Source organism: Aythya fuligula, chromosome Z (genome assembly GCF_009819795.1).
Source record: "Aythya fuligula isolate bAytFul2 chromosome Z, bAytFul2.pri, whole genome shotgun sequence".
Lineage (NCBI taxonomy): Eukaryota > Metazoa > Chordata > Aves > Anseriformes > Anatidae > Aythya > Aythya fuligula.
In genome coordinates this window covers 10,438,856-10,464,618 of record NC_045593.1, presented here as the reverse complement: position 1 = coordinate 10,464,618, position 25,763 = coordinate 10,438,856, and the positions used below count along the sequence as shown (strand labels likewise).

Sequence of the window (25,763 nt, the reverse complement as noted above, 5' to 3'; positions counted from 1 at the left end):
GATGTGCATCTGAATTAAGCCTGGATACACATATCAACAGCTTTTCATCTCAAATACTGAAAATCACAAGTTAGCATATGGTTCTGGTGAACTCTACAAACTTACCATAGATCATCAGTCCTAACTATGACTTATTTAAAAACTCTGCACGCATCAAAAATACATGCAGCAACAATGTCTATGTAAAGTGTCATGATAAGGTTTAAGAAAAACAAGTGACTTATGATCCTTTAGGTATCCCTTGCAGGATCATCCAGTCTGGCTTTTCCAAATAACTAGAGTCTGAGATAGGTATGGGATTTGACTCCCTATACTCCTGTAAGTGCTGACACGGATTTTCAATAAGCTGTTTTTTACATCACAAACTTCTGATTCTTTCTGACTTCAAGCTGGAACACCAAAAAAATCAAGAGCGAACAGAAGCAGCCCCACCTTCCTACTCAAGATTTAACACTTACACAGTGGAAACTTCTATTCCATTTAGGCTAAGATATTTTGCTCTCAAGCAGGAATATAAATTTGAGACCAAATCAAGAAACAGCTTTAGGAGCAAATAAAAATAATCTGCCCAAACCAGATGCCTAAAATCATACTTTTTCTTTCTTTCTTTTTTTTCTGTTTAAATCTGTTTAAACTTCTCCATTGTATGGGCAAGGTCTCTTTTACTATGCAAATTATTAGCTCTTTGCTTTCTTTGAAGAGAGGGCTCAGGTTTTGAACACTGCAGAAAAACAAAATAAACAGAACTGCTAGTAGTAAGATGAGATACTGCCCATACGCTTAAATAATACCTTCGTATCTGACCCCTCATCTGTCCTCATTCAGACTTAGGTCTCTATAGAGACTCAACCACAGGGCACTTCTATTCAAATGGCAACATGCCTTGACAATCTGCACTTGGTATAGAGAATCCTGGCTAAGTCCATGGGCAGTATCCGCTAAGCAGGAACCCACTGCTTAAAATCCAGTAAAACAGACTGAACGTTTAAATAAAACCTGACTAAGATACCAGGGCATGATGGACAGAATAGGAATCAGAATATCCAGCTTAGTAGCCTATTCACTTGCCCTTGCTGCCTCTCTTCCATGCAGGAAATGCTAGCAAACATGCCACTTGTGCTGACACAGAGAGAGATTAAACACATTACACAGGTTAAACAAACTCTCTCTCGTCTCTCCAGATATATATATATATATATATATATATATATATATATAATATATAGAGATCTATATCTATCTATATAGATAGATAGATAGATAAATAGATAGATAGATAGATATTTGTGTGTGTATACATGTGAAAGAGTCAATTACTAAACCTTCCTTTAAAGCACACAAAGTACAACATTGCAAAGAAGTTCTCCTGCATCAGTGGAGCTGCATCCACAGGGTGACGAGCACAGGTTTAGCCTAATGGCACCTTTTCTGAAAAGACAGTCATTTTAACAGATACATCTTCACTTAGCATTGAGGTATCACCTTTATAATTAGGAAAGCTCTTGTAACGCTTCTTGAACAGCCATGTTCCACTGTGCTGGACAGAAAGCTGCAAAACCGCTACTCACTCTGTAAGCAGTCAGCGTTGAGCAAGTCTTGGCACTTCTCGTGGCATTTGACCCCACATTCAGCGCAGCGCATTCCCTGCCGTGCAATACCCCATAACAGCCCCTCACATTCATAGCAGTAGGTAGGAGTTGTGGCTGTCCACACTTCAAAGTTGTGTGGGGTTGTACAAGAGATAGGGTAAATTAAGGCTTGCAAGGTCTTCTTATAGACATGAGATTTCTGAAAGACAAGAACACACATAAACCAACATCCGGGAAGGTGTCTGAACCTGTTTTTGCTAGTTAACACATGGGTTTTAGGGAAAAGGCATGAACAGTGCAATTTATCTACACATTTAAAGCAGACAAATTTATCCAAATTCTACTAGTGACATTAGAGAACATACTTTCAGAAATGTTTCTCTAGACATTTAAAAGAAAGTGGAAGAGATGGAAGAAATTAAAGTTTGTGGATGAGGAACACTTTACATAAAGCAAGTTTTGCACACTGTCTCCCATCGTAGATAACACACAAGGAAATAAGTTTGTATTTTTTAGGATCATACCTGACAAATGTTATTTTTTTACATGTTTAGTTTCTGTAAACAAGTGATACAAGAAGCTTTGCATCTATATTTCTAGACATCTGTGAAGCTGGCTCTGCATCCCAGAGAGCCAAACTCCCCTAATTTACTTATTGAAAGTTAACATGAGCCAAGCAACCCTCCCACTTACCAGCTCTTCATCTTTGAGAGATGTTCTAGTGGCCATTGCTGAGGTAATTCCGGCTTTCCGGGACTGAACCAGTGACTAGAAGGAAGAAAATGTGTTATTCACTATCAACATTCAGAAATGCACTGGTACTACATCCCCGAAGATGTGAGCAAAGGCACTCTTTCATGCCAGATACCAAGCCTATTACATTGAAGTTACTTTCTTAAATGATAGCTCACATCTCAAAAGAGTTGAATGCATACTCTGGGAGGTCTCCAACTAGTTTTCATCTGCCCACAGGCAGTCTCAAACTTTTATTTGTTTCTCTGGTAATAATGATAACTGGGGTCACTTCTATGTTCTGGTAGCAATGGAAACACCAGTATTGCCTAAGATAATTACGTGGGACTCAATCTTCTACATTTAACTTTATTCATAAACAAAAGGAGATTATTTTGTCAGTTTTAAAACATACCCAACACTCCCAAATGTGACAGTGAAACGATACAAACAGGATAAAGGGTGGGCTGGGAGCACAGGTTTGAATGTGCTGGTGAGTCACATTCGTGGGCCATCACTGAATGCAATGAACAGCATTTTCCCCTGAAAACTGACCCTTTCACATCACACCCATGCCATTCTGAACCCTTGAGCAGCACAGGACCTGCCTGTGAAACACCTAATACTGATATAAAAAGATGAAGGCTGAGAAAGAAATTAAAGCCAGCAATATCTATTCTGAAATCATCAAATCATATCAGACACCTTCAATTATGCTCTGATTTTCTCTATTTGAAGACAGACCAAAAAAGTTCATTCCATCAGTGATGTAGCAGGACAGAGTGCTGAATATGCATGCACTGCAATACTGCAGGTTCAAAATAAAAAGCATAAGAGCAGAGGGAAAATAAGGTATAATAATTTTTGGTTTTGGTAAAGGTTTGTTAGATTGTCTTTAGCTCCACTTACCATGGCCTGTGGAGAGAGAGAATGAAAGCATACAAAGGAAGCAACACAGGTTAATGCCATCATTGCACAGGTTTAGAAGACACAAGCAGATAGTAAGATACATTAGGCTTCCCATGCATAAGCTGGCAGAGAGAATTGTATGCATCTTTTCACAGGAATTGCAGTATAGAAACTTTGGTCTTTCAGATGTTACAGCATTTCTCCCAACTATGAATGTGCTATGTGTACTGATCACGCACACAACAGAAAACCATTTGTCCCAGAGAAGCCGTATTTCACCATATCACACAACCGTAAGAAACCTGTCTTCATTACTTTCTTGGTTCTATTGCTTCCTCAGCACAGGAGCCTACTGGCAATATTTCAAATTACTTTAAAAAATCCAAGCACATATGTTCGTTTATCTATCCACTCAAATTCCAACCTTCTGTTAAGTTGCCAAGTCTCACATGGACATCATAACTTTCCACAAAGTATGCGATTTTTAGGAAAATATTTAAAAATAATGCAGGCCCCAAAATAATCAAATATTCTGTGTAGAAAAAGAAGGAAGATGAACATGAAAAATATCTTAATTCTGCCACAAGAATGCGACACTCTATGAAACCATACCTCGTTCTCAGAGATTTTTCCAAGCGCAACTCCTTAAACCTCTTTTTCAAGAATTAATTTAACTAAGCAGGAAACTTACAACTCTTTGAAGTGACAATGAACATTACCATATGTCAAAAAATAAAGCCACTTGCACCAGTGACTGTGTAGCAGAAGAAAAATCTCTTACCAGATCACTGACAAGTGGAATTGGCTTTTTTTTGCGTAGATCAGGCATGCTATCAATGCCATAGAGACCACCTGCAGGCCTGGAAAATCAAGAGGAAAAAGGATTAAAATAATCTCACCAGCAGTGACAGACAGTAAACAGATGACCTAAAAGCTTCCTTATAACACCATTCTCTTTGCTAATATCACATTCAATAAGAACATGAAGAATCAGCTCACTCCAAACACAACTTAATGATAAACCAAACTTGTTTAACTGCTTTAAAAAAAAAAAAGGCATCTTCTTCATCTCAAGGCTGACTGTCTGAGCTACCTCAGAGCAGACTGCAGAGACTCCAGTCACTGCCACTGGCAAGTGAAGGCAGGCTTATCCTCACAGCTTTCTTGGGGCATGGATTTGGCAAAAATCCTCACCTAACAGTAGAACCAGAGATCTGCAGCAGTCTCTGTAAAGGTAAGAGGGTTGGCACTGGTAACCTGTGTGTTTTGCTGATTTGGTATACCGCAGTCAGTCACAATGATTTAAGACACCACAACTACTAGAACAGGGGCAAACTACACTTACTAATATTCTGGGACAAACCACTCTTACTAATACTCTGCATATAAAAGATGCATATGGAGCTACACTTTAAAATGATCTAGAGAACCAAATTTGCACATGCCACGGAAATTTGCAGGCTGGCAAGTGGCTACAGGCAGCCTGCCTTCTTTGGCAAGCAGGGCCTACTCAAATTTACATTTAATATAGCCAAAAGTCAAAAAAACAACAAAAAAAAGTAAGTCTGGGAAAAAACAAATGATGACCAACCACCTGCGTTATAGCAGACCATGCTAGGATGGAGAAAGATGTCACTGCAAAACCTAGCACAAGGCTGTGTCAAAAGAGGGCAGGTGTCTATTATATATATGAACATGCCATAGTGCTGCAAGGGTAAAATTGACTTTTTTGACTGGGCATAGGAAGGTGACACATCCAATCCATGTCTGAGTTGACAGATGCTGCTGGCTGAACAAGTCTGGTGGGAAGGCGAGCAGTCAAGTGTGACCACATGAACTGCCCTTGCCTCCACATGCAGCATTAGGCATATTTGCATTACTGAGCTGTGCACGGTTCTTTGTGCTCCTATATAATGAACAAACCCCATTCACAGTCTGCTACACTGCTCTGCCAGCAAAATGTGAACACTAGATCCTGCAGCTGGGAACAGGGGACTAACTCAGGCATGAAAAAGATCCAGGTTTACTTTACAGCAGTTCACTTAGTTTAAACTGCTGGAGTCTCTGGCAAAGAATGTGTTCTCTAGTACTGGAAATCCTTACAGCAAAGCTAGGTGGTGTTTTTACTAAAGGCTATCCTCATTTCCAACACAGCTCCAGAAAATATTTTTGCTGGAGTTACACTGCAGTAATCCCTTCTGACTTACAACAGAAAGATCTGGCCCAAATCAGCAAACAATAAATATAAGCATAAGAACTCAGCACAGTCTTGCTGGGATCAAACAGGATATTTTTTTTCTGCTGTCCTAATATTACAAAATGCTGCCTGATATTAACAATACTATTTTGGAGTAAAATAGGTTTCACAGAAGACTATTTAGATGATGTCAAGAATTTCAGTATTATTTAAAACACAATACACTTTAATTTATTGTTTAAATCACAATACAGCTTAATTTATGGCTAAGTTTTGGGTCAAAAATTTGGGTCAAATCATTATGAAAGCATATGCAAAATATAAAGGGAGCGTCTATAAGGAGAAAAGATTCAATAAAATAGTCACAAGTAAAAATCCAGAGTCAATGCCCCTGCTAAAGCTAACAGCACAGCTAACAAATAACACTTCTTTTCTACAGAATTTTTAAAGTTTTTTTTCTTTTTTTTCTTTGTAATTCAATTGAAAGGTAACTGCGACACTGATGTTTCTAAGGGAAAAAAAAAAAACTAGAATTGTATGTTTTATAATTCAAGACAAGCCTAAACAAGATACTGTGCTTGAGAAACATGTCTAGTTACAGCCTGGTTTCTTGCAAAATATTTATGTTAGACTAAGGTTTTTGCACCTGTAAAATAAGAGAAATGCTTCTAAGCCAAACTGACAGAGAATAGCAATATTTTAAAGGTGTTTGCATTCTCCTCTAAGAGAGGTGTCTTAATACCTAGACAGCTATATACTCAAATAACCTGCTATTAGCTTATTATTATTAAAAAAAAAACACTTAATTTTCAAAATTATTTAGCTTGTGCTTTCAGCTACCTCAATCTCTATTCTAGCACAATCTCTTCTTTGCTTTACACAGTGTTTGTACAGACAGAAGTACTGATGCTGCTTCAAATATGTACACCATGGCTTCATATACAATAGGGTAACTCTCCTCTGCAATGCCTGCAATATTTATAGCATTATCATGGAGTGCTATATTGGGAAGTGAATAGCATCTCTGTGCGAGAATATGATTTGCACTAATAAATAAAATATACAGATATGAGATATTACACCCAGAAACTGATCCATAATAACAATTAGTTATTTTTTTAAGCTAGCTTTCCAAAACCTGTGGTTAGAGACATGAAAATATTATGCCATTATGCTAAAAGTGCAAATAGCTTAAAGCTATTCAACCCATCTTTTAATATGACCTTTATCACAAAGAAGTTTACATTAAATCTTGAAAATTTAAGGAAGCAAAGATTGTTTGTGATGACAGAAGATGGTTAGTGCCCTCAAAGGACACCACTTCTCTAATCCTCACATGAAAGAACTCCAAACCTGAGTGCTTTAATATATGTTGTGGCTAATTAAGCCACAATGTGGCTAATATTGGAATTAAAGGTTCACCATCCACCACCACGTTTTCTGGAAATCTCTTGCATGCAGGGATATAGTAAATAAGCCAAACTTTCATCAAAACTACATTACTCAATTTGTTTTTGTTAAATCTCCCATCTAAGAGGAAGAACTTACAGACTAGAGCAAACATGGCCTTGAACGGACGAAATAAATTTTAACTATTTCAGGACTGCAGTTGTATTCATCTTTCAGGCTAGGAAATCATTTCATGAGTCTGCATCAGTAAACTCAGTGCACTGACTCCTTGTTAAAGCAGGAGAAGGTGCTGTTTATAGTTAGAATAAATCACTGTCTTCTGCTCCTGCTAATTGCCACTTTTCCAGCAAAGTCTTGGACTCCTTAAGAAAGCATGGGGTTGCTAGGCAGCTCCAGGCATCTGCAGGTGTGGAGGAAGCTTTGTGGGAATACCGACATTACAGAACAATGACTCCCAGAGCAGAAAGCCGTATAATGAAGCCTCTGATTTAACTTTGCATTTTATTAGGAAAGCTTACTTCAGTACTATGAGAATTAACTTGTACGTTCAGCAAGACAACCTCTTGCTGAGATATCAGGACAAATCTGCAGCTACATCAGCTCCTAATGAGTGCACCATTACCAAACCGTATCGCTCTAATCACAAATGAGGCACATAACCTAGCAGCTTGGAAAATGCATCGTTCCTTTTTTTTCCATAGGGGATTCTAGGGAAGCTACCATGCTGGCACCTATTATGTTGAGTATCATGCTGAAATTACACACAATCAGAATTGTCTGCTTCATTTACTGAAACTAGTGTGTTATGGAAAGAAAAATCTCTTACTCTCACCTGTGTAGATGAGGTATGATGACCACTGTTAGAATGAAAAGCTGCAATGATTTCCAGAGCTACTCCAGGTTTGCCTTCTACATTAACCACAGGAATCATTACAAAGACAGAAGGCTTCCCCAAAGCTACCTTTATTTATAAGAGCAACTTACACAGCAGTTTTTCTGAGCTACTCTTTCCCTGTCCTGAACCAGTCACACCTGACACCAGGGAAAAGACCCCTCTTTGTGACGTTCAGCAAGGATTATTTAATAATACTGTTGTAAGTGCCTGCCCCCATCACATTAGAAATTACACATTGCAACTAAATCCTGTCCTTAACCACAGATCTCCAGAAGAGCTGCACAGCCTACCTCTAGCTGTTTAAAAAGAGGCTATAAAATGTAGCAGCAGCCTGGCTCTAAGCGAGGCATGGCTACCTGATTATTCCCCACACCAGACATTAAGAGCATCAGTAGTGCTGCTCCTACTTAAGTTGAACTGGAGACCTCAAACTATACTCTAACTATGAACACAGTGAAATGAGGTCTCAGGATAGTACTTACCCTCCTTTGAGCCAGGGTGGTTTTGATGGATCAGCCTCATCTTGACCCTTAAATGGGGGAAGGCAAAAGAACAATATGAAATTAGCTTCTGAAAACACCAGAAAAAAAATAAATTAGCTTATATGCTGAGTAAAGGATAACAGACCACACTGCATGCAGGCAAATGCATACAGACAATCACTCAAGCACCTCCAAAGGCCAACACATCAGGACAGGTCATATGGACACACGGGCTATGCGATGTCACTGAACACCTAGAACCGGAACCAGAAGAGCCTGTTCAGTGCACCTCCTCTTTCAAAAGGAAGTCTTAAAGATCATCTCTTCCCTTCTTTTTTATTTTATTTTATTTTATTTTTTTTCCAGCCCAACAAACGCATGAGATAAGGTAGCACTCCTGTTACTACAGGTCACCACTGACATGAACATGGTCACAGTGAGGACGCTATAAATTAAAAGCACCTGTATGAAATGCGCAAACGATTGATCAGCATGGTACTTTGTACAAGCACTTCTGAACTTTGTTCACTCTCAAATGTAAAGACTCTCCAGCCCCCGGAGCTGGACAGTCCCATTGCAGCTCCATCCATTCAACTATTTAACTTCCAACAGGTGACCAGGAAGGGCTATCACTTGCAAGGATGGAAGCCACCACAGGCAGCAATAGGAGGATTAATTTTCACAAATTCAAACCACATTCTTATGTTCTCATAGGAGTGTATTTATAGAGAGACATTTTGTTTCTTTGAAAATCTTCAGTAGATCAATTAGAGAAGTGTTCAAACATTTACAATCGGAGAAAAGAGAGTTTACTGCGTAAGGGGAAAACGGTCTATCTGTAACTGCAAGCATCTTTGTTCCAGCTTACAGCTCATATATTCTCCTGCACACCTTGACAGAAAAACTGGTTTCCAGCAGCAAAACATGATTAAAGAAGACACATTGCTAATATCTAACACTCCAAACTCAGATAATCACATCTGCCAAGAGGCTGTAACTTCCACGCAGTGAAAACAAAGTACTTCCAGCCACGGGACGTAAAACCCAAGAATCATCACAATGTAACAGAGTATCAGGAATTAAGCTCAAATTATATGCAAGATAAAAGAAGACCCAAAGGTTTGTTTTTTGGTGCTGTGCTTTGGATGAGCTCTGTAACCTCAGATTGTTCACGTGTCAGACAAGGTTTCCCAAAAAAAAAAAAGGCAGAAATAACCAAGAAAAACAAGTTTCTGCTTGAGATCTCAAAATCAGAAGCCCACACTTCTTATTCATTATTTCTAGAACTCCAGGGGTAGGCAGATATGAAGTCTATACATTTTTATTTATTTTAAACAGTCATGAGCAACATGACATATCCATAACAGAATGTGCTCCCCTGGTTTTCTATGGGAGCTCAAAGGCCTGCAGATGAGGTAGCTACAGCCTGGACCCATGGTCCAGCACTGCTGCATATTTGCCCCATACCCAGGGATGCACACCAGGCTCCAGGCTCTTTTACCTAGATGACTGATGGAGCTCCACTCCATCACAGCTGTGCTTCCCAAACCTCTCAGCCTGAAACCTGCGTTTCCTCCAGAGGGACTTGGCTCAACTGCAGGTCAAGAGAGCAGATTTTGCGAAGCAAATGCAACCAGATCCTTCAGAGCACAGAAGGGAGGACATCCCTAACTTTGCCTTTGAACACTTGGAAGAGCTGCAACAAGAAAGCAATCATCAAATGGAGTGATGTTTTACACTGGCCTGAACTCGACAGATCACAAATCGCAAGGGCAATACTGCAGTTCTGAGCCCACTAGATTATCAAGAACTATTTTGGAGGAAAAAAAGATTGAGTTCTGTTATTTGAGCAATAACCATCTCCCAAGGCAGCTGAGAGTCAACAGAGAATGGCAGAGAACACTGATGCAGGGAAGGGCAGAAGGCGTGATCGGGAAATGAACTTCCATTGCCCAGATTTTGACAAATGCAAAGTAAAAATGCTGGGAGTCCAGATAAACTGCACTTCTGCTCATTTATCTTCATTACTTTTGCCAGGCATTTCAGACATGTTGTCGTGGTTTAACCCGGCTGGCAGCTAAACACCACGCAGCCGTTCGCTCACCCTCCCCCCTCCCTCTCTGGGACGGGGGAGAGAAATGGAAAGTGAAGCCCGTGAGTTGAGATAAAGACAGTTTAATAAGACAGGAAAATAATAATAATAATAATAATAATGATGATACAATGGTGATAATACGAAAGTAATAATAGTATGTACAAACAAGTGATGCACAATGCAATTGCTCACCACCCGCTGACCGATGCCCAGCCTAACCCCGAGCAGTCCGGCCCCCTCCCCCCGGCTAGCCACCCCTATATATTGTTTAGCATGACGTCAGATGGTATGGAATACCCCTTTGGCTAGTTTGGGTCACCTGTCCTGGGTCTGTCCCCTCCCAGCTCTTACTGCACCCCCCAGCCTGCCCGTTGGCAGGACAGAGCAAAGGCTGAGATGTCCTTGGCTTAGTATAAGCACTGCTCTGCAACAATTAAAGCATCGGGGTGTTATCAGCACTCTTCTCATTCTAAGCCAAAACACAGCATTCCACCAGCTACTAGGAAGAAAATTAATTCTGTGCTAACTGAAACCAGGACACATGTAAATAAAAAGAAAATAAGAGAAGAGGAAGAACTTCTGTAGTGACGAGATTAAAAATCATCAAGGTAAAAAAGCAAAAGAAAAAACAACAGAAAGAGCTTTCTGTAAGTGACAATATTGATGTGGGGCCAAAGCAGGTGATGGCTGTGTGGAAACAGGAGTTATCACCAGACAAACAAAAGTAAAGAGGTTAATTTGCTTCAGGCAGCGGTCTCCCTGGGGAAACGCTGAGGGAACCAGTGCCTGACATCCAGTAAACAAGGGCTGATGCCATAAGACTGGAGAAGAGCCAATACAGTACCCACAGCTAAGGCATGGGGAGAGGAGGAAGGAAATGTGATCCAGACTGGCACAGGCTCATTATTGGCTTCAACAGCTTGAAATACTCCATAGCAAACACAAAGGAAAGAATTAATATGGAGGTAAGGAAAATGGCAAATAAGGAAAATAGGAGGGAAAAAAAATACCATACATGGAACACTAGTTTTTGAAAGCATCAATTTGGGTTTGACAAAGCAACCATTTTTCTTTAGAGAATGAAAAGAGTTATCAACTGAATTTTCATTTCAACAAAAAAGCTTTGATGAAATGCCATGTGACATTAATAAGGCTGGATAGGCTAAGGAGGAGTAGGGGAGCTTTGTGGTGGGTAAACAAATTACTAGTTGAGCCATGGACAACGCAATAAGGAAGCTTGTGGGAGTAAGGACCTGCTGATAAAATCTGCTGATGACAAATATGGGAGAATTATCAATACAGAACAGAACTCAGACCTTGATGGAAAAAAAATTGATGACACTGAAGATTGCAACAACAGATTAAATATGGTAGAAATAGAAAGGTCAGAGCACCAAAACCTGATGTGAATTCTACTGCACACAAGGGGTTCCTCGGTGGAAGAACAGCAGGTGAAAGCAGAGTTGAGTTCTAGTCATCGCACTGTGGCCATGAGCCACTATGATACAGTCATGTAAGGAGAGAGTATCATCTATAGAGGATATCTGCTGAAACATCTCCATAGAAATAAAAGCATAAGTAACACTGTACAGTGCTGGCAAGACTCCTTCACAAAGGCATGTACAATCTTATTCTACATCAAAGTAAAAATAATTTACATAAAAATGGCAAAACCAGTGTGAGGATACAAAGACAATACTGTAAGAAGAGAATGAGACAAACCACTTAAAAAATTAACCTTTTTCCTCTGTTTAAGGGAGTGTGGAAGGGAGAACATATAGCATAGAAGAACTTAGGCTAAATAAAAATGGTGGGTGAAAATTTGGTGTCTAACCATGACAGTCCTGCAGTACCCTTTCAAAAGGAAATGCAGACACCAAATCTAACCATTTTCAAAGAAGAAAGATGGGCAATTTATGTAGGAGATAATGACAGTATTACACATTGCCAAAGGGCTACCACGCACCAAGAAGCCCTCTGTAGTCCCTTGTGACAATGATGTATACAGCTGAAGAACCAGTGGCCACATTACCCACAACTGTTGGCATGCAGATTAACAGGGTGCAGGCACCTCCAGGAGTGCCAGTTAAACAAATCAATCCATAGTTTACATCCCTGTTATAGGCAGGAACATTGTAGACGTTCCTCTATCCTTGAAGGCAAATGGCAATGTCGTTTAGGTGGAACTGCTGTACCTGGGGAGTTTTCCACCTCTGAAGGTAGCAGTTGCTGCAGGACACAGAAGGGCTCCAGGAGCTGCTCTGGGTCTTGTCACCAGCCACAGATCAGCCCAAGTCTAGCCCAAGAAAACAGCCAGGCTTGCTTAGAGCCTGGGCAAGCAGAGAAAACATTGGGAAAGATGCAAAGAACATCTGGATGCAAAGAACACCTGGAACAGCTATGAGTTTGTTGATTTGTTTTTTTAACACTGTCCTTCCCAAAACAAATAGAACAGCAATGTTGACACATTTAACACCTAGACAGAAAAAGTAATTTTATGGATGGCTTCTACTTCACTTCTCTGAACTGTTGTGTCACTGGATCTTTCTTTGTAAGCAGACAGACCAGTCTGAATCAGGTTGTTTTTTTTTTTTCCACTGATCTCCAGTAAGGACTAAAGAGATGGAGCAACAAACGTAAGCGAAACTGACCATCACCTCTCTATTCAGTTTTTGTATTTCTGATGTTGATGGATGACAGTTTTACACCCACTTCCAACAAATGTCTTCAGCCAAGGAAGTGCCTGTCACCCCTAGTAATGCAGCATGTTAACTCGCAGGAAAGAATGCTGGAAAGTCATCTCCAAGTAATTACAGTTTCTTACCAACCAAGAGCTGCTTAGCCAAATCATGTCAGTGACAGCAGCATAAATTGAAATGGATTAAAAAGAGCATCTAAGGCACAGTATTCAGTCATAGGGAAGACAATGTTTACTGAAGCCTAAGAAGGCATCCAGTAGGAGTTGTGCTTATTCAGGAAAAGCAGCAGCCAAGATTACAAGTAATTTGAGAAGTTACTTAAAGCTGCAATTTGCAAATTTTGCAATTTATCTCATACACAGGAAGATGTTTCAATGGAGAGAATAAACAAATATTTCTGTAGAAAAGAAAGTCCATAAAACAGAGGCGCAACCAGAAGAATCACTGTCTTTCTTTTGGAAGAACATCCCCAGATCTGTTAGCCAACTTCAGGACGACATAAAAGTCTAAACACCTAACTTTCCATCACACTTAAGTATTGTGTCTAAGAGAAGGAAAACATGGAAAGGTGCAGTATTTCAACAGATAAGGAAAACAAATCAGTGACTTTTTATTTGTTTTGCAAATCATGCTAACTTGTTTTCAAATACCATGCTTGGTTATCAAACCTCCGATACCTAAATTAGCTATAGATGAATCTGAATCAGGCAAAAGCAACTGTTTCACCATCTAAATTAAACTTCTAGTCACGCCTAATTAGATCCTTTCTTCAAGGGTATTAGCAGAATCAGACTAAGCTAAATCATCCCAATTAAACTAGTTGGTCTTGTGGTTCAATGTCTTTATTGATTCAAGCATGCTGCATTTTACATGGATCCAAAGCTGCAACAAGTAGAAGGATTATTTCAACATCAGTGCATTCAGCAAGAGCATCAATTTAAAAAACTGAAAAGCTACAAAGGAAGCTTCTTCCACCTGATGAATCTTCCAGTACTAGTTTTTCACCTGACAGATGAGTTGCCTACATGAGACTGCAATGTTTCTGCACCAAAGCCAGAAGAGGACAGAATTTGTCACCAGTCCCAGATACGTCTGCACTTCCAATAAAGCGCTAATGGATGGACATTTGCCAGTAAGAATGATACAAACCTCTTGATACACAGGCCAATAAAGCTTAGAAATGAGAAAGCATCAAACTCAATGGATAGGATCTACATGGAAGCCAAAAAGCCACACAATGTTCAATGTTCAGTCTGCTCCAGGAAGGTAATTTGGTCTGATCCATACAGCTAAGGGAGAGACAGACACACAGTGGGCACCTAATCCATGCAGCATAAGTTCAAGAAAATAAAAAAAGGAAACCGAGAATTTAACAGCCAGAACTTTCTCTACATGAGATACAGTCACAAACACAAATTAAGATGTTACACAGCAGCCAACAAAAAATTATGTGGATCCTCTTAGAAGGAAAGAGTTATTTGTTGCCCTCAGGCTGCCCACACAACTGAGCACGATGAGCGGAGAGGCAACAGGTCCAAGACTGGAGAGGCAATTACTACCTACAGCCGATAATTAGCTAGTTAGCTAAGTATCTATTAGCTAGTTAGCTAATTATCTGATATTAGCTGATAATACAGCTAATACCTACCTTCGAGCACTGCCCTGCTCAAAACAAAGTGCAGCCCGGAGCTAGAATGGCATGGCATCTGCAGCAGACACCTCCCAGCACCCATAGTCTCATTTAATCTTGGTACTACAGCCCATAATGGTATTTTTGACTTTGATTACTGTAAGCATACAAAACAATTAGTGATGAAATGAAATAATGCAGCTGAGGAATAATGCAAAACAAGGAAATGCTTGGTTTAAGCAAGATTCGTAAAGAGGAAGACTGGAAAAGACAAAACAGACCATTCGTACTCTGCACATGGTGCTTTTGCACACTATGTGTGCCCCACAGAGCACTGAAGGGCAGAGACCACCCAAAGCATTCATATTGTCTCTTTGTACAAGGTACTATGCACTGAACAGACTCTAACTCATACACAGCGTTAACGTTTCCTCTCACAACCATAACATGCTAAACTGAATCTCAGTGCTGCAGCTGGAGCAATGGTTACATGAAGACAAGGCATGCACACACAGCAGTTTCAGAAAGAGATGCTGGTTAGAAGGGACAACATGTACAACCTGGAGCTCTCCTCTACCTCCTTCTGTGAAGAAAAAAGAGAGAAGAAGGAGAGGAACAAAAGTTAATAGACCGGATTTTTGCCATGCGCTCTCTGATTTCAGAAAGTGGGCTAAACATTTGCTGTGAGTTGATAAAACATTTGTGCAGCACCGAGTTCTCCATGTGCTTCCCGGGACATACACCAGTTAATCTCTACGAATTAAGCTCAAGTTAAACTCTGATCAAATTTCACCGATAACTGCACATGCATTAGAACATATGGTTTTGAGAGCTGATTTTTACAGAGTTACAGTTCCTGTTTTTATTAACTCAAGAATTTTAAGTAATCTTAATACAGCATTAGAGGTGCCATTTATCACACTTGAGAGACAACCTGTATATAATACAAAGAGGAACAGATTTGTTCCCCCTTTTCCCCAGAGTACATACACTATTTCCATTTGAAGCATCCCCCTTCCTTCCCTCCTCGCCCCCTGTACATTTTGCCCGTGACGAGGAAACTGGTAGCTCCCACGGAACACATTTTGCTTCTGCAGATACCATAATGCAAGGAGATATTTTCTGGCTTTATAAATCTAGGCGGTTGTCCTCTGAGAAAAAATCCAGAAGCCTCCTACACTAAATCTCATGTTTATGGATAGGCAATTTCAAGGCTAGTAAAGTTACATGAGAGTCACACTAAAACTTCCGGTAGAGACGTGGCATCTTGTAAGCCTTCCAGTCAGATAATTCTGTATCTGCACAGAAGAGTCATATTACTCATTTGCTAATGAAAGATGGAGGAGAAGGAATGTCTTCATGGCAACGGGGGCCACTCAGACGGGTTTAAAAGCTAAAATAAGTTTTCAAAGTTGCTCCCTGTACGGGTGTAATTACACACATGCAATCACTAAGACAGGAAAACAGAGAAGCTATTTTAACTCAATCACTAAGGAGAAGTCAAATTACTTCAACAAATGAAGTGGGGGATTGTAGCTAAAATAAAAGCCCTACTTTCCACCTTAAGACATGCCTGCATGGATCCTCAGCAGGAGCACCACCTTTCAGTGGTGCCCAGTGCCAGGACAAGGGGCAATGGGCACAAACTGGAGCACAGGAGGTTCCCTCTGAGCATCAGGAAGCGTTTCTGTGCTGAATGGGTGTCAAAGCACTGGCAGAGGTGGTCCAGCGAGGCTGTGGGGTCTCCTCCTTGGAGATCTTCAAAAGCCACCTGGACATGGTCCTGGACACCCTGCTCTGGCTGTCCCTGCTTGGGTGGGGTCTGGGCAAGAGGGACCCTGAGCTCCTGCCCCCCTCAGCCATTCTGGGATTCTGTGAAAGCCCCTGAACCACCCTGCAGGCCTCTGGTTTGTGAGCTAATGGAGGAGAAAACACAAGCAGCAGCACGCTGCTGTCTTCTGTGTAACAGCCACGTTTTGCCAGTCAGTTCCACACGAACCTGCAGACCTGGAGAAGCTGAGGAAACTTAGGGGCCATCCCAGACTCAGCCAGGAAGACATGTTTTTGGGCATAGACATTTCTGACTCTTCCCCTCTAAAACAATTTTATACACCATCCTCCTGTCTGTGCCTTCCTATTAAGCAAAACCTCAGCCAGGCAGCCCCATTCCACTTCAAGTCCTCTTTTTTTTGTCCCTCTCTTCAACAGTTACCCCAAGCCCTAGAAGCCCAATCCCATCCTCTCCTGACTTGGTCTCTTTGGTTGTCTCAGTGTGTCACAGACAGATCCAGACTTTCCTTATCCTTGTGTTTCATCTATTTTTGAACCAGATTCCTTCCTGGTACCTCCTGAGCCTGTGAAGTCTTTGAGCGTAGGGGATGGAGAAGACCTGGACTCACTGCCACTCTCAGGTCTGCCATGGCTCCATCATGCTGAGCAGGGAAAACCCAATTTTAGTCCCTGGCTGGAAAACACTGGGGACAGATGGAGTGCAACAGCTTAACTGCAGCAAGTTACCAGTGAGCATACGCAAACTACACATTTTTTTTAAAAGCTTATTCACTTCATTTATTTGGGGATGGTTTTCCACAAATAAACCCTTGACAAAGACCTACCACTGCCAAATTTTAAGGTCAGAGGGCAATAGAGCTTCTTAAATACAAGTCAAGCTAATTTTGATACAAGCAGAGCAATGGATCTTGCATTAGGCTCGTTTTGGGAAATGCTGGATTAGTTTGGCTTAAATTTCCTATATATCTTTGACTTCTGAGCCCCTTCAGTTTAAAGCTAATAGGGATGGTTTCATGCTAAATAACATTTGGCAAAGCTCACAGCCACTTCAGGCAAAGATTGAAAATCTTCCGATAACACCCCCTTACAGGAGATGTGCTCACAGCATCATCAGTGACTAACCTGGTTAACCCCCAGTAATAGAATTCTTTCACCATTCCACTTCCAAACATTTCATTTACGTCTACAAAAAAACTGTCATTTCAGGATTGTGGGTTTTGTTGTTGGTTGTGTGTTTTTTTTGTTTGTTTTAAGAGCACACATAATCACACCATCCTTACCTAATTTGCTTTTTTTGCCTCTTCCAAATTAAAACTTTAAAAGCTTGCTCATATTTTCAGGGGATATTTTAGTTTCTTTTTTGACTTCAAATTAAATACAACTATTTACATACATCTGCTAACTTCTAAATTGTTCTGGTAATTTGCATCTGTGTACAACTATAAATAATTTAAGCCTTTATGCCAGTGCATCATCTCTGATTCACCAAAACACACAGACTTACTAACACCTTCAAAGTTACCATCTATTCCTTTGCCGCAGCCTGCTGCCAAACACATTTAATAAAATACCCTGAACTTGAACTTTCAATCAGGCATAAGTAAGACAGCGGTTCAGGCTCAGAACCAAACAGCCAGCAGGCAGAATTTTTTCAGAGTTTTAAGTGGACCTGACCCAGGACTTAAAAGCACATTAAGAACAAATTAATGTCTTTGAAGTAGGACATATACAGGCATCTGCAGCTGGGAAAAACAATACTACCACCACCCTTTTGTTACACTCACAGTTTGATGCTTTTTCCAACGGAAGAAAATAAGAGCTTGGCCCAAACATATTTTAGGTTGAGCACAACTCAAACAAAATTGTTGCTTCACTTTCTGAGAAAATGCATGCCAAAACCACCCTATTTCAAACTGAATGATTGTATGATTAATTTTGTCCTTCTCTACAGCCCCTGGCAAGGCTGCCATCCCTCCTCTCGCTCTAGCTACTGCCAAGAGGTTACTTACCCACTGCCTTTCTCTGCCTGCTTGCTCCATCCTCTGCTAGCACTGTTTTGATGTTTTTGGTTTTTTTTTGTGATGCCCTGCTGTACTTTCCAGACAGGACTGCTCTTCCTTCACAGCTTCTTTGCCTTGCCCTGATGGTCTGGTTGCTTTGCTACCTAACCTCTCTTCTGTTTTTTTTCCCTAAGCTCTCCCCCTTTTCTCATCCCTTAGCCACTTTTTCCAAATATCTTTGACTCTTTTGGAGTCCTCCAGTCGCTCAAAGTGCATTTCCTACACCCATGCTTATTGGTATAACCTCAGTAGTCACATCAATCATATATATATATGCCTTTACATGAGAATCATGCAAACATTAACTCTTCACCTAGGAAAACTGAACAAGGGAGGCTCAGGATGCCAATCCACACTGGAACCAGATTTAAGACACTGAATTCCAGTTGTAATCATTATCTTCCTCACTGTTTTGGCTACTTCTTGCCCTGCAAACATGCTTGTACTGCTCTAACTCTACTGACACAAGCAGCCTCCTCTCACAGTTGGTGAAGCCTCAGAAACAGTTGATTCTTTTGTTGATTTGTGGCAAAAGTTAACCCAAACCACTGCCTGCTGCCCAGGTCCTAAAACTAGGACAGGACTAAGTTTTCTAATAAAAAAAAAAAGTCAGTTTGATCTTTATTATCTATAATTGAGTGATTTGAACATTCCCTTGAAAAACAGAAATAGGTATATATCTGTGCCAAGCCTGAAAGAAATCCTAGTGCTTGACTCATTAAAAACCTATTGTTTGAATTAACTCTGCAATAAGGACCTCACATAAAATAAGAAAGTGAAGAGATGATTACATGCTTTGTGATCTGCGTAACTGAGAAGGTCACTAGTAGAGAAGTCAAATATGGATTGTTTCCTCAGTAAAAGCACAGTCACTGGAAAAAAACACTCTGAGCAAGACAACTTTTACAATAGGAAAAAGAGCACTGATTATTCTAACTTTCATAATTGCAATGAGAAAAGTGAACAAAATATTTGATGCAAATATTTGAGGCTTGAAATAAGGAAATGAAGATTTCAAACTGTAGTTCCAGCTTCCACCACTCCTGAAACCATTGAGCCTCTTCCCTTAACTGTGCAATGATTTTGACAGAGATGCCACTGAGAGAGTCCCCTTACTGCCTGGAGCGGGAGCAGGCAGATGGACCTAGATTTCAACGTTAGAATTGGTTTTACCAAATCAAGACCTATCAAAACACTGCCCCTCAAAGCATGTTGGTCATTTCCATCTTCCATGTCCTCAGGAAGGGGTTAATCAGCACTGCTCCTCCGCTGCATCAGCTCTCATCCATTGTGGTCAAACACCTTCTTATCTGTACTGGTAATAAGGAATGCAGCTCCACAGAAATGGAATATTATCTCATAGACAAGTTACAGAAATAATATGAAAACACAGGTCTCAACTTTTTTTTTTTTTATAATTACTTTTTATTTTTGTTTTTAAGGTCTCTACTAGGATAACATCTAGCAGCAATTAACACCAAGAACTCCCACTTCGTGATGGAGCCACTTGAAGTCTGGAACCACTCAACTTCTAAAACTGCAAATCCAGCTACTTATAGCTCAAATGCACACTTAGTTATCACATCTTAACTATTATATTTAACAAGGAACCAAGTCACGAATTATGATGAAAACCCCTAACACCTGCTATTTTGAAAATACACTGCAAATCTCCCTCCCTCCCCCTCTCTCTCTCAAAAAAAGTGAAACTTCCTAATTTGCATTCCAGTGTGTTGTACAACAAATTTTAGGGCTTTTTTTTTGGTCGGTACTATTGTACAGTGCATGCAATTGCTCTCATAATCACCTCCTAAGATAGTTATAATAAACTGTTCAGAGTAAGGTGTTAGCTACTAGCTGTACAAGATACCTGATTTTGATATCTCTTTAAAAACATTTATTTTAGTTTACCTGAATTTGTCTCCTCAGCAGAAATCCAGTTTCCTTCCTGTGCTAATTCTTTTAACAGTCTCCTACGCATTTGTCTCTTTTCCCTTAGCACATTTTTGAAATTGTTGATGCATTTGTTCAGGTAAATGGTCTCAGCGCACACCTTTTCAAGGCTCATGGGTCTGCACTCCTTTCCTTGCTCAGGCAGAGAGCTTGCATCTACTCCAATCTCATCAAGAGGTGAGTGCTGCCCAGCAGGAATTTCACAGTCTGATGACGGCATCAAACACGAAACAGGAGACTCACACGGAACTGAGGAAAGACTGGAAGGAATGAACTGCATTTGAGCAGACGCTTCGCTATTTGCAGTTGTGTTGGCCTGGCTCTCGGAGGACTGACTAGGAGGGGTTTCTGCAAAGTTGTCAGAGCTGCCACACATACCTGAACTGGTCAGCATGAGTGTATTGTCATCATCCATCTGTAAGCCACTGTCATTTTCCAAAAGCATTTCAGAATCGCTTGTCTCCAGTTTGTTGAACACCACCTGCAGAGCAGACCTGAAATGATGAATGGCTTTCCCAAGCTTATTAGTGTAAAACTTCATGTCTACAAGATCAATGTTATCCCGGGAATGGTCAAGAAAATACTGGGAATTTTCCAGGACATCCCTAAAGACCTGATCAGTTGGATCTTGATCATTCAGGTCCATTTGGATCATATCTTTCAAGCTGTCACTACTGTCAGCCATTTCATCTGTTGTGTGATCATAGCTAATGGTTGTCACCCCACTAGAAACATCTTCCCTTTGAGCATCAGCTTTCTCCGGATTGGTAAATTTGCATGGGGTATCACAGTCTCTTTCAATTCCTTCTGCAGTTATCCTCTCATCTTTATCTAGAAGGGAAGAACCATTCTCAGTGCCACTCTCAGTACCATGCCTGTGTTCACTTTCAGTGCCTGAAGCACACATCTGGCTTGCACGACCCAAAGACTCTGATGAACGGCAATCATTTCCATCACTCGGTGTGGCCAAACCAGTCACCTGTGGATTTTGTGGAGGTTCACAAAGGGCCTTGTGAAAGTCACTCTCACACGAAGGCTGCTCACTGCAACTTACTGTTTGTGCTTCCTTCCCAGTTTCAGGTACCAAGTTGCTTTTCTTAGTCAAGGTTGACTTCTGCACAGAATCACATCTCTCCTCTGTGCTCTGTGTTTTTTTGCTCATGCTTTTATACTTAACCTGGCACGAGTCAGTTCGAAGGTGCCCAGCTCCATCAGTTCTCTGAGAAGCATCAAGATTCAACGAGTTGCGATGATTTTTCTTTGAGCCAGACTGAGAAGAGACAGACTCTGCTTTGCGGCCCCTCTGGACATTTTGCTGCTTTTGCTCATCTCTGGTAGCAATCCGGACCCCTGAGCTTTGCAGAAGAACAGATTTCTGTAAAATAAAGTCTCTCTGTTCACAATTGACGAGTTTCACAACCGCCGGTCTTGGTGTTAAAGGCTTGCCTGTACCAGTATCTGACCTATATGCGTCTTTTATATACTTACTGCATTGGATACCGTTGAAACAGTGATATTCAGACAAGAAGCTGCAGATAAGCTCTAATGTGTTTTCACCATCTTTTTCTGGAATGCCATAAAAATATAACACTGGTTCTTCCTTGCGTACCTCCCTATTTGGCTCCTGAGTGTGTGTACTCGAGGTTTTGGCAGTGGAACCACTTTGCAGGCCTTCTATCTCACTCAAGACCGTATCTACACAGCTAGAGACTTCATCCACAGAGCCTTTTATCAAGGTGAGGTGCTGCCGGAGCTCTGCAATCTCCGTCTGGATGCGACTTATTCCCTGAAGCTCTTTAACGATGTAATCAACCACATCAGCTGAGCGATCTCTCGACTGCCGTCTACGGCTCTTGTATGCAGCAGGCTTTTCCTGGGGAAAGCACCCTTGCCTTTCAGCTATCTCTCTCCAGCTCATTGTGACACTAAGGGAAGAAAGGTCCTGCTCCTCAGATACTTTACCCTTTCTTTCAGAAGAGGTCTGCATCGTACCATCAGAAGCATTTCCTTCCGAGTCCTTCTTGTTCTGTTGAACCGAGCACGGTATTTTCACATAGCCATCCCAGTTCAGTTCCACCTCACCAACGCACACTTCACTCATGCCTTTGGAATCGTGCTCTCCATCCTGGTGGAAGTCCCCTCCAGCAGTGGAAAATTCGGTGCTGGCAGAGCTCCTCTTTATTCCGCAAACAAACATGTCCGTTTCGATCTCTACTGGGGAGAGCTGGCAGTGATGAGCGTGGCTCGGGTTCTCATCTACCTGGCCTTGAAGGAGCCTCTTCATTTTGTCCCGCAGGATCAGATGGAGTCTTTGCTTCCGGAATTGCTTCCTGGCCCACAATTTTACAACAGGTTTTCTGTGCAGAAGCGCAATTTCATTTTCTTGCTTTTTCAATCTACTTCTAGCAAACATCATCAGCAGCTGCACCTGAGTTTTTCATAGTGCTACAAGCTGCACAAGCACACATCAATCACTTCCCAATGCACAACTCACATCCAGTTTTTATTCTGTCACGAAGCAGCTACCAAAAGAGGGGAAAAAAGATTACAGTTTGGTTCAGATAGAAATAGCCAAAGTAACTTAAGCAGATTTTTTTTTTTTTTTTTAAAGCATCCACATCAAAGCAGGCAGAAAGAGGATGTACTATTTAAAGTGCTCAGTCATCATCTTGGTTTTGGCCACCTCCCCATATCAGACCCTTCTTTGCAGAAAGAACTGTTTCTCACTCCTACCCCTGCCCTGGAAATTTAAAGAGAACAAAGAGCAACTCTTTGGCCATTCCCTTACAGTACCATGTCTGCAAGTTCCTCTAAACTGAGATCCCCATGATAGTGTGCTTTATGATGGAATTACCCCCCGAATACAGGATTCTGACAATTATTACAAGTTTTATCCCTGCACATTTCCTTTCAGTCCATCCACAGTCTTCATCCTTTCTTGATTCAAACCAAAGCAGAAATAAAATTTTACTTGGCTCGGTACCAGCTATCCCCCAAGAACTGAACAAAGTCATGCACAGTGGCAGGAAGACTGGATGACAGATTTTGAGTGTAAAACCTTTTTGCTATTTTAATATTTTAATCTTAATATTTTGCTACTAAACACTAAAAAAATAAATAAATCTCAAAGCTTACTGGCTCCCAAGCTAACCTGCAGTTAAATATGCCACACTCAGCATATGTACGAACAGGCTGAGCTGACAGCATGAAGATTCTGCACGTCACTTCTACTCCAACCCTCAAGATTTTGTAGTGGATCATTTTCCCTATTTAAATCGCCTCTGCAAAGAACAAAGAAAAAAATACCATGCTACCTAATTAAAACTTTTTATGTGTCTTCACGTAAAAACACACAAACATCTCTTTTTCTCCAGAATGTCAGGCAGAGACCCAGGCAGACATCCTCCTTGAGTCAAGGTGACTGGAGGACGCCAGCGCCTTTGACATGCCAGTTTGGGCTCGCTGCTGAAGCACACATTCTTTCTCATGTTCTTGTTTCATGGAAGATCTATAGTAGATGCCTTTAATTTTTCATTTTTGTAATTATCCAGTCCTTAAAAATGACTTTCTTTTAAATCCACAATTACAACCAACATCACAAGCAATGTTCAGCCTAAGTTAAATTTCGCTGAGTGCTGCTTTATGGAGGAAGGCTTACTGCCACGTTGAAAGGAACAGAAACAGGGTCTCTAGTCTTAAAACAGCTAGACCAAGAATCAGGTTCATGTCAACATGCTTTTCTCCTACTCCATTCTCACCATCCTTTAAGGACTGGTAACCTTGGTTTCCCTGGCATGGTCTTTGCAACCCCGAAATCTTCTGCAAAGGTGGTCGTGTGCTGTCTTGGCAGCACCCACTAGTGAGGGCTGGACCAGGTGCTAAGCCCAAGTCTTTCACATTCTCATGCTAAGCAGAGGACTGAATGCCACTGTAGGTTTGTCTACACTGAATTATGCCTTTGCCTAAAGACCAACAAGCTCCGAGCCTTTTCACTGCCGAAGGGCCAGCTCCAGAGTTCACAGAAGCATTCACCAGGTGCCTCTTTCAGAGGTGAAACAGCAATCCCCATTTCAGAAGATTAATTCAAGGCTTGTACACCTGTACTGACCCCAAACTGCCGAAGAACAGAAGCCCTTTCTCTAATAATTCCTCCAGTTCTGCCTGACAGCCATTTGTAATATCGCCAGCATTTTGCTGCCGGTGAGCATTTTTATCCCAGTGAAAATTTTGTTTTCATAGTTGTTGTTTCTCTCTGACGGCTGGGAAGAAAAGAAAGGTTTCTGATCTGGAGGAGAGGGCACTTGCAAATACCAATCTCTATAATCAGAGCTAATTAACATGCTATAACAGAGGCTGCATCTGTGCTTCAGGCTTAAGCCCCATAATCCAGCATCTCAAATGAACTTCCATACCTGCCCTTATGTAAGTTAAACAATTCCCCATTAAACTTGTAAGCTTCTTAAAGAAATTAATTTTTAATTTTATATAATTTTTCAGGTCATTAGTCCATAAAGATCTATATGGGCTTTTTTTATTGTTGTTGTTCTTTTGGTTTGGTTTTGCTTCGTTTTTAGTATCTCTTATCTAACTAATCCCTCATAGAACAGGGTTGACCTAAGAAATATTTGCTCAGGCTATCTTCTTCCACTACTTAAACAATTTACCTTTCCACTTGATAGGCTAACTGGTAATTAATACCAGGAAAAAAAAAAAAAAAAGTTCTGTGTCAATATTAAGAAGTGAGCCTTCAGAGAACAAGCACCTGAATTCAGTGGCACCCTGGAAGAAGAGATCTACAGCTGTGGCTCCCTCCATGTGTTGCTTGAGGGTAGCTAGCAGAGATGCTCATTGCAAGTATTTTCCAGCATATCAAACCCTCAGTGCTAGGAGAAAAGCTTACACATGCTTGTGCAAGGACTCCCTTGGAAAGCTCAGCATTCGTCACGCTTCCTTTCTGCATGCAGCTTTCAGTGCACCAGAGGGGCTTAATAATCATTTTAGTTTAAAAAAAGAAATCAAGCTGAAGTTCACTCTTGGTTCTTTTGTATGCTTAAACGCTTGATAGCAGCAGTTTGTTACGGAGGATGCTTTTTCCTGTTGAACACACTCACAGGACTGCAGCCATTGCAAAGCAGGCAGTTAATGCAAACACTACAAAGCTTTCATTTGTGTGCTCACACACATGTACACACATGCACACTCACCTATTTCATTTTAGACTTCCAAAAAACAACAGCTTTGATTACAAATACCAGCAATACCTTTCCAGCTTGTCCCAAGAAGGACAGAAACTGCTCCCCTTGAGTCCGGGAACAAGACCG

The 25,763-nt window shown here is 40.9% G+C and overlaps 1 protein-coding gene across 7 annotated transcripts in view; it reads right to left on the bottom strand.

Moving 5' to 3' along the window:
* Positions 1-25,763, bottom strand: part of UNC13B (unc-13 homolog B) — a 212,908-nt gene that overhangs the window by 81,371 nt on the left and 105,774 nt on the right. For 4 of the 7 annotated variants that reach the window (XM_032205601.1, XM_032205605.1, XM_032205603.1 and 1 more), the window contains 4 exons: positions 8,215-8,261; positions 4,012-4,090; positions 2,283-2,357; positions 1,569-1,788 (listed from right to left, as the gene is read on the bottom strand). In XM_032205601.1, coding sequence (XP_032061492.1) covers positions 1,569-1,788; positions 2,283-2,357; positions 4,012-4,090; positions 8,215-8,261 — 421 coding nt within the window. Of the gene's footprint in view, positions 1-1,568; positions 1,789-2,282; positions 2,358-3,230; positions 3,237-4,011; positions 4,091-8,214; positions 8,262-25,763 lie in introns of all 7 variants that reach the window. The other 3 variants (XM_032205600.1, XM_032205604.1, XM_032205602.1) reach the window with 1 other exon arrangement.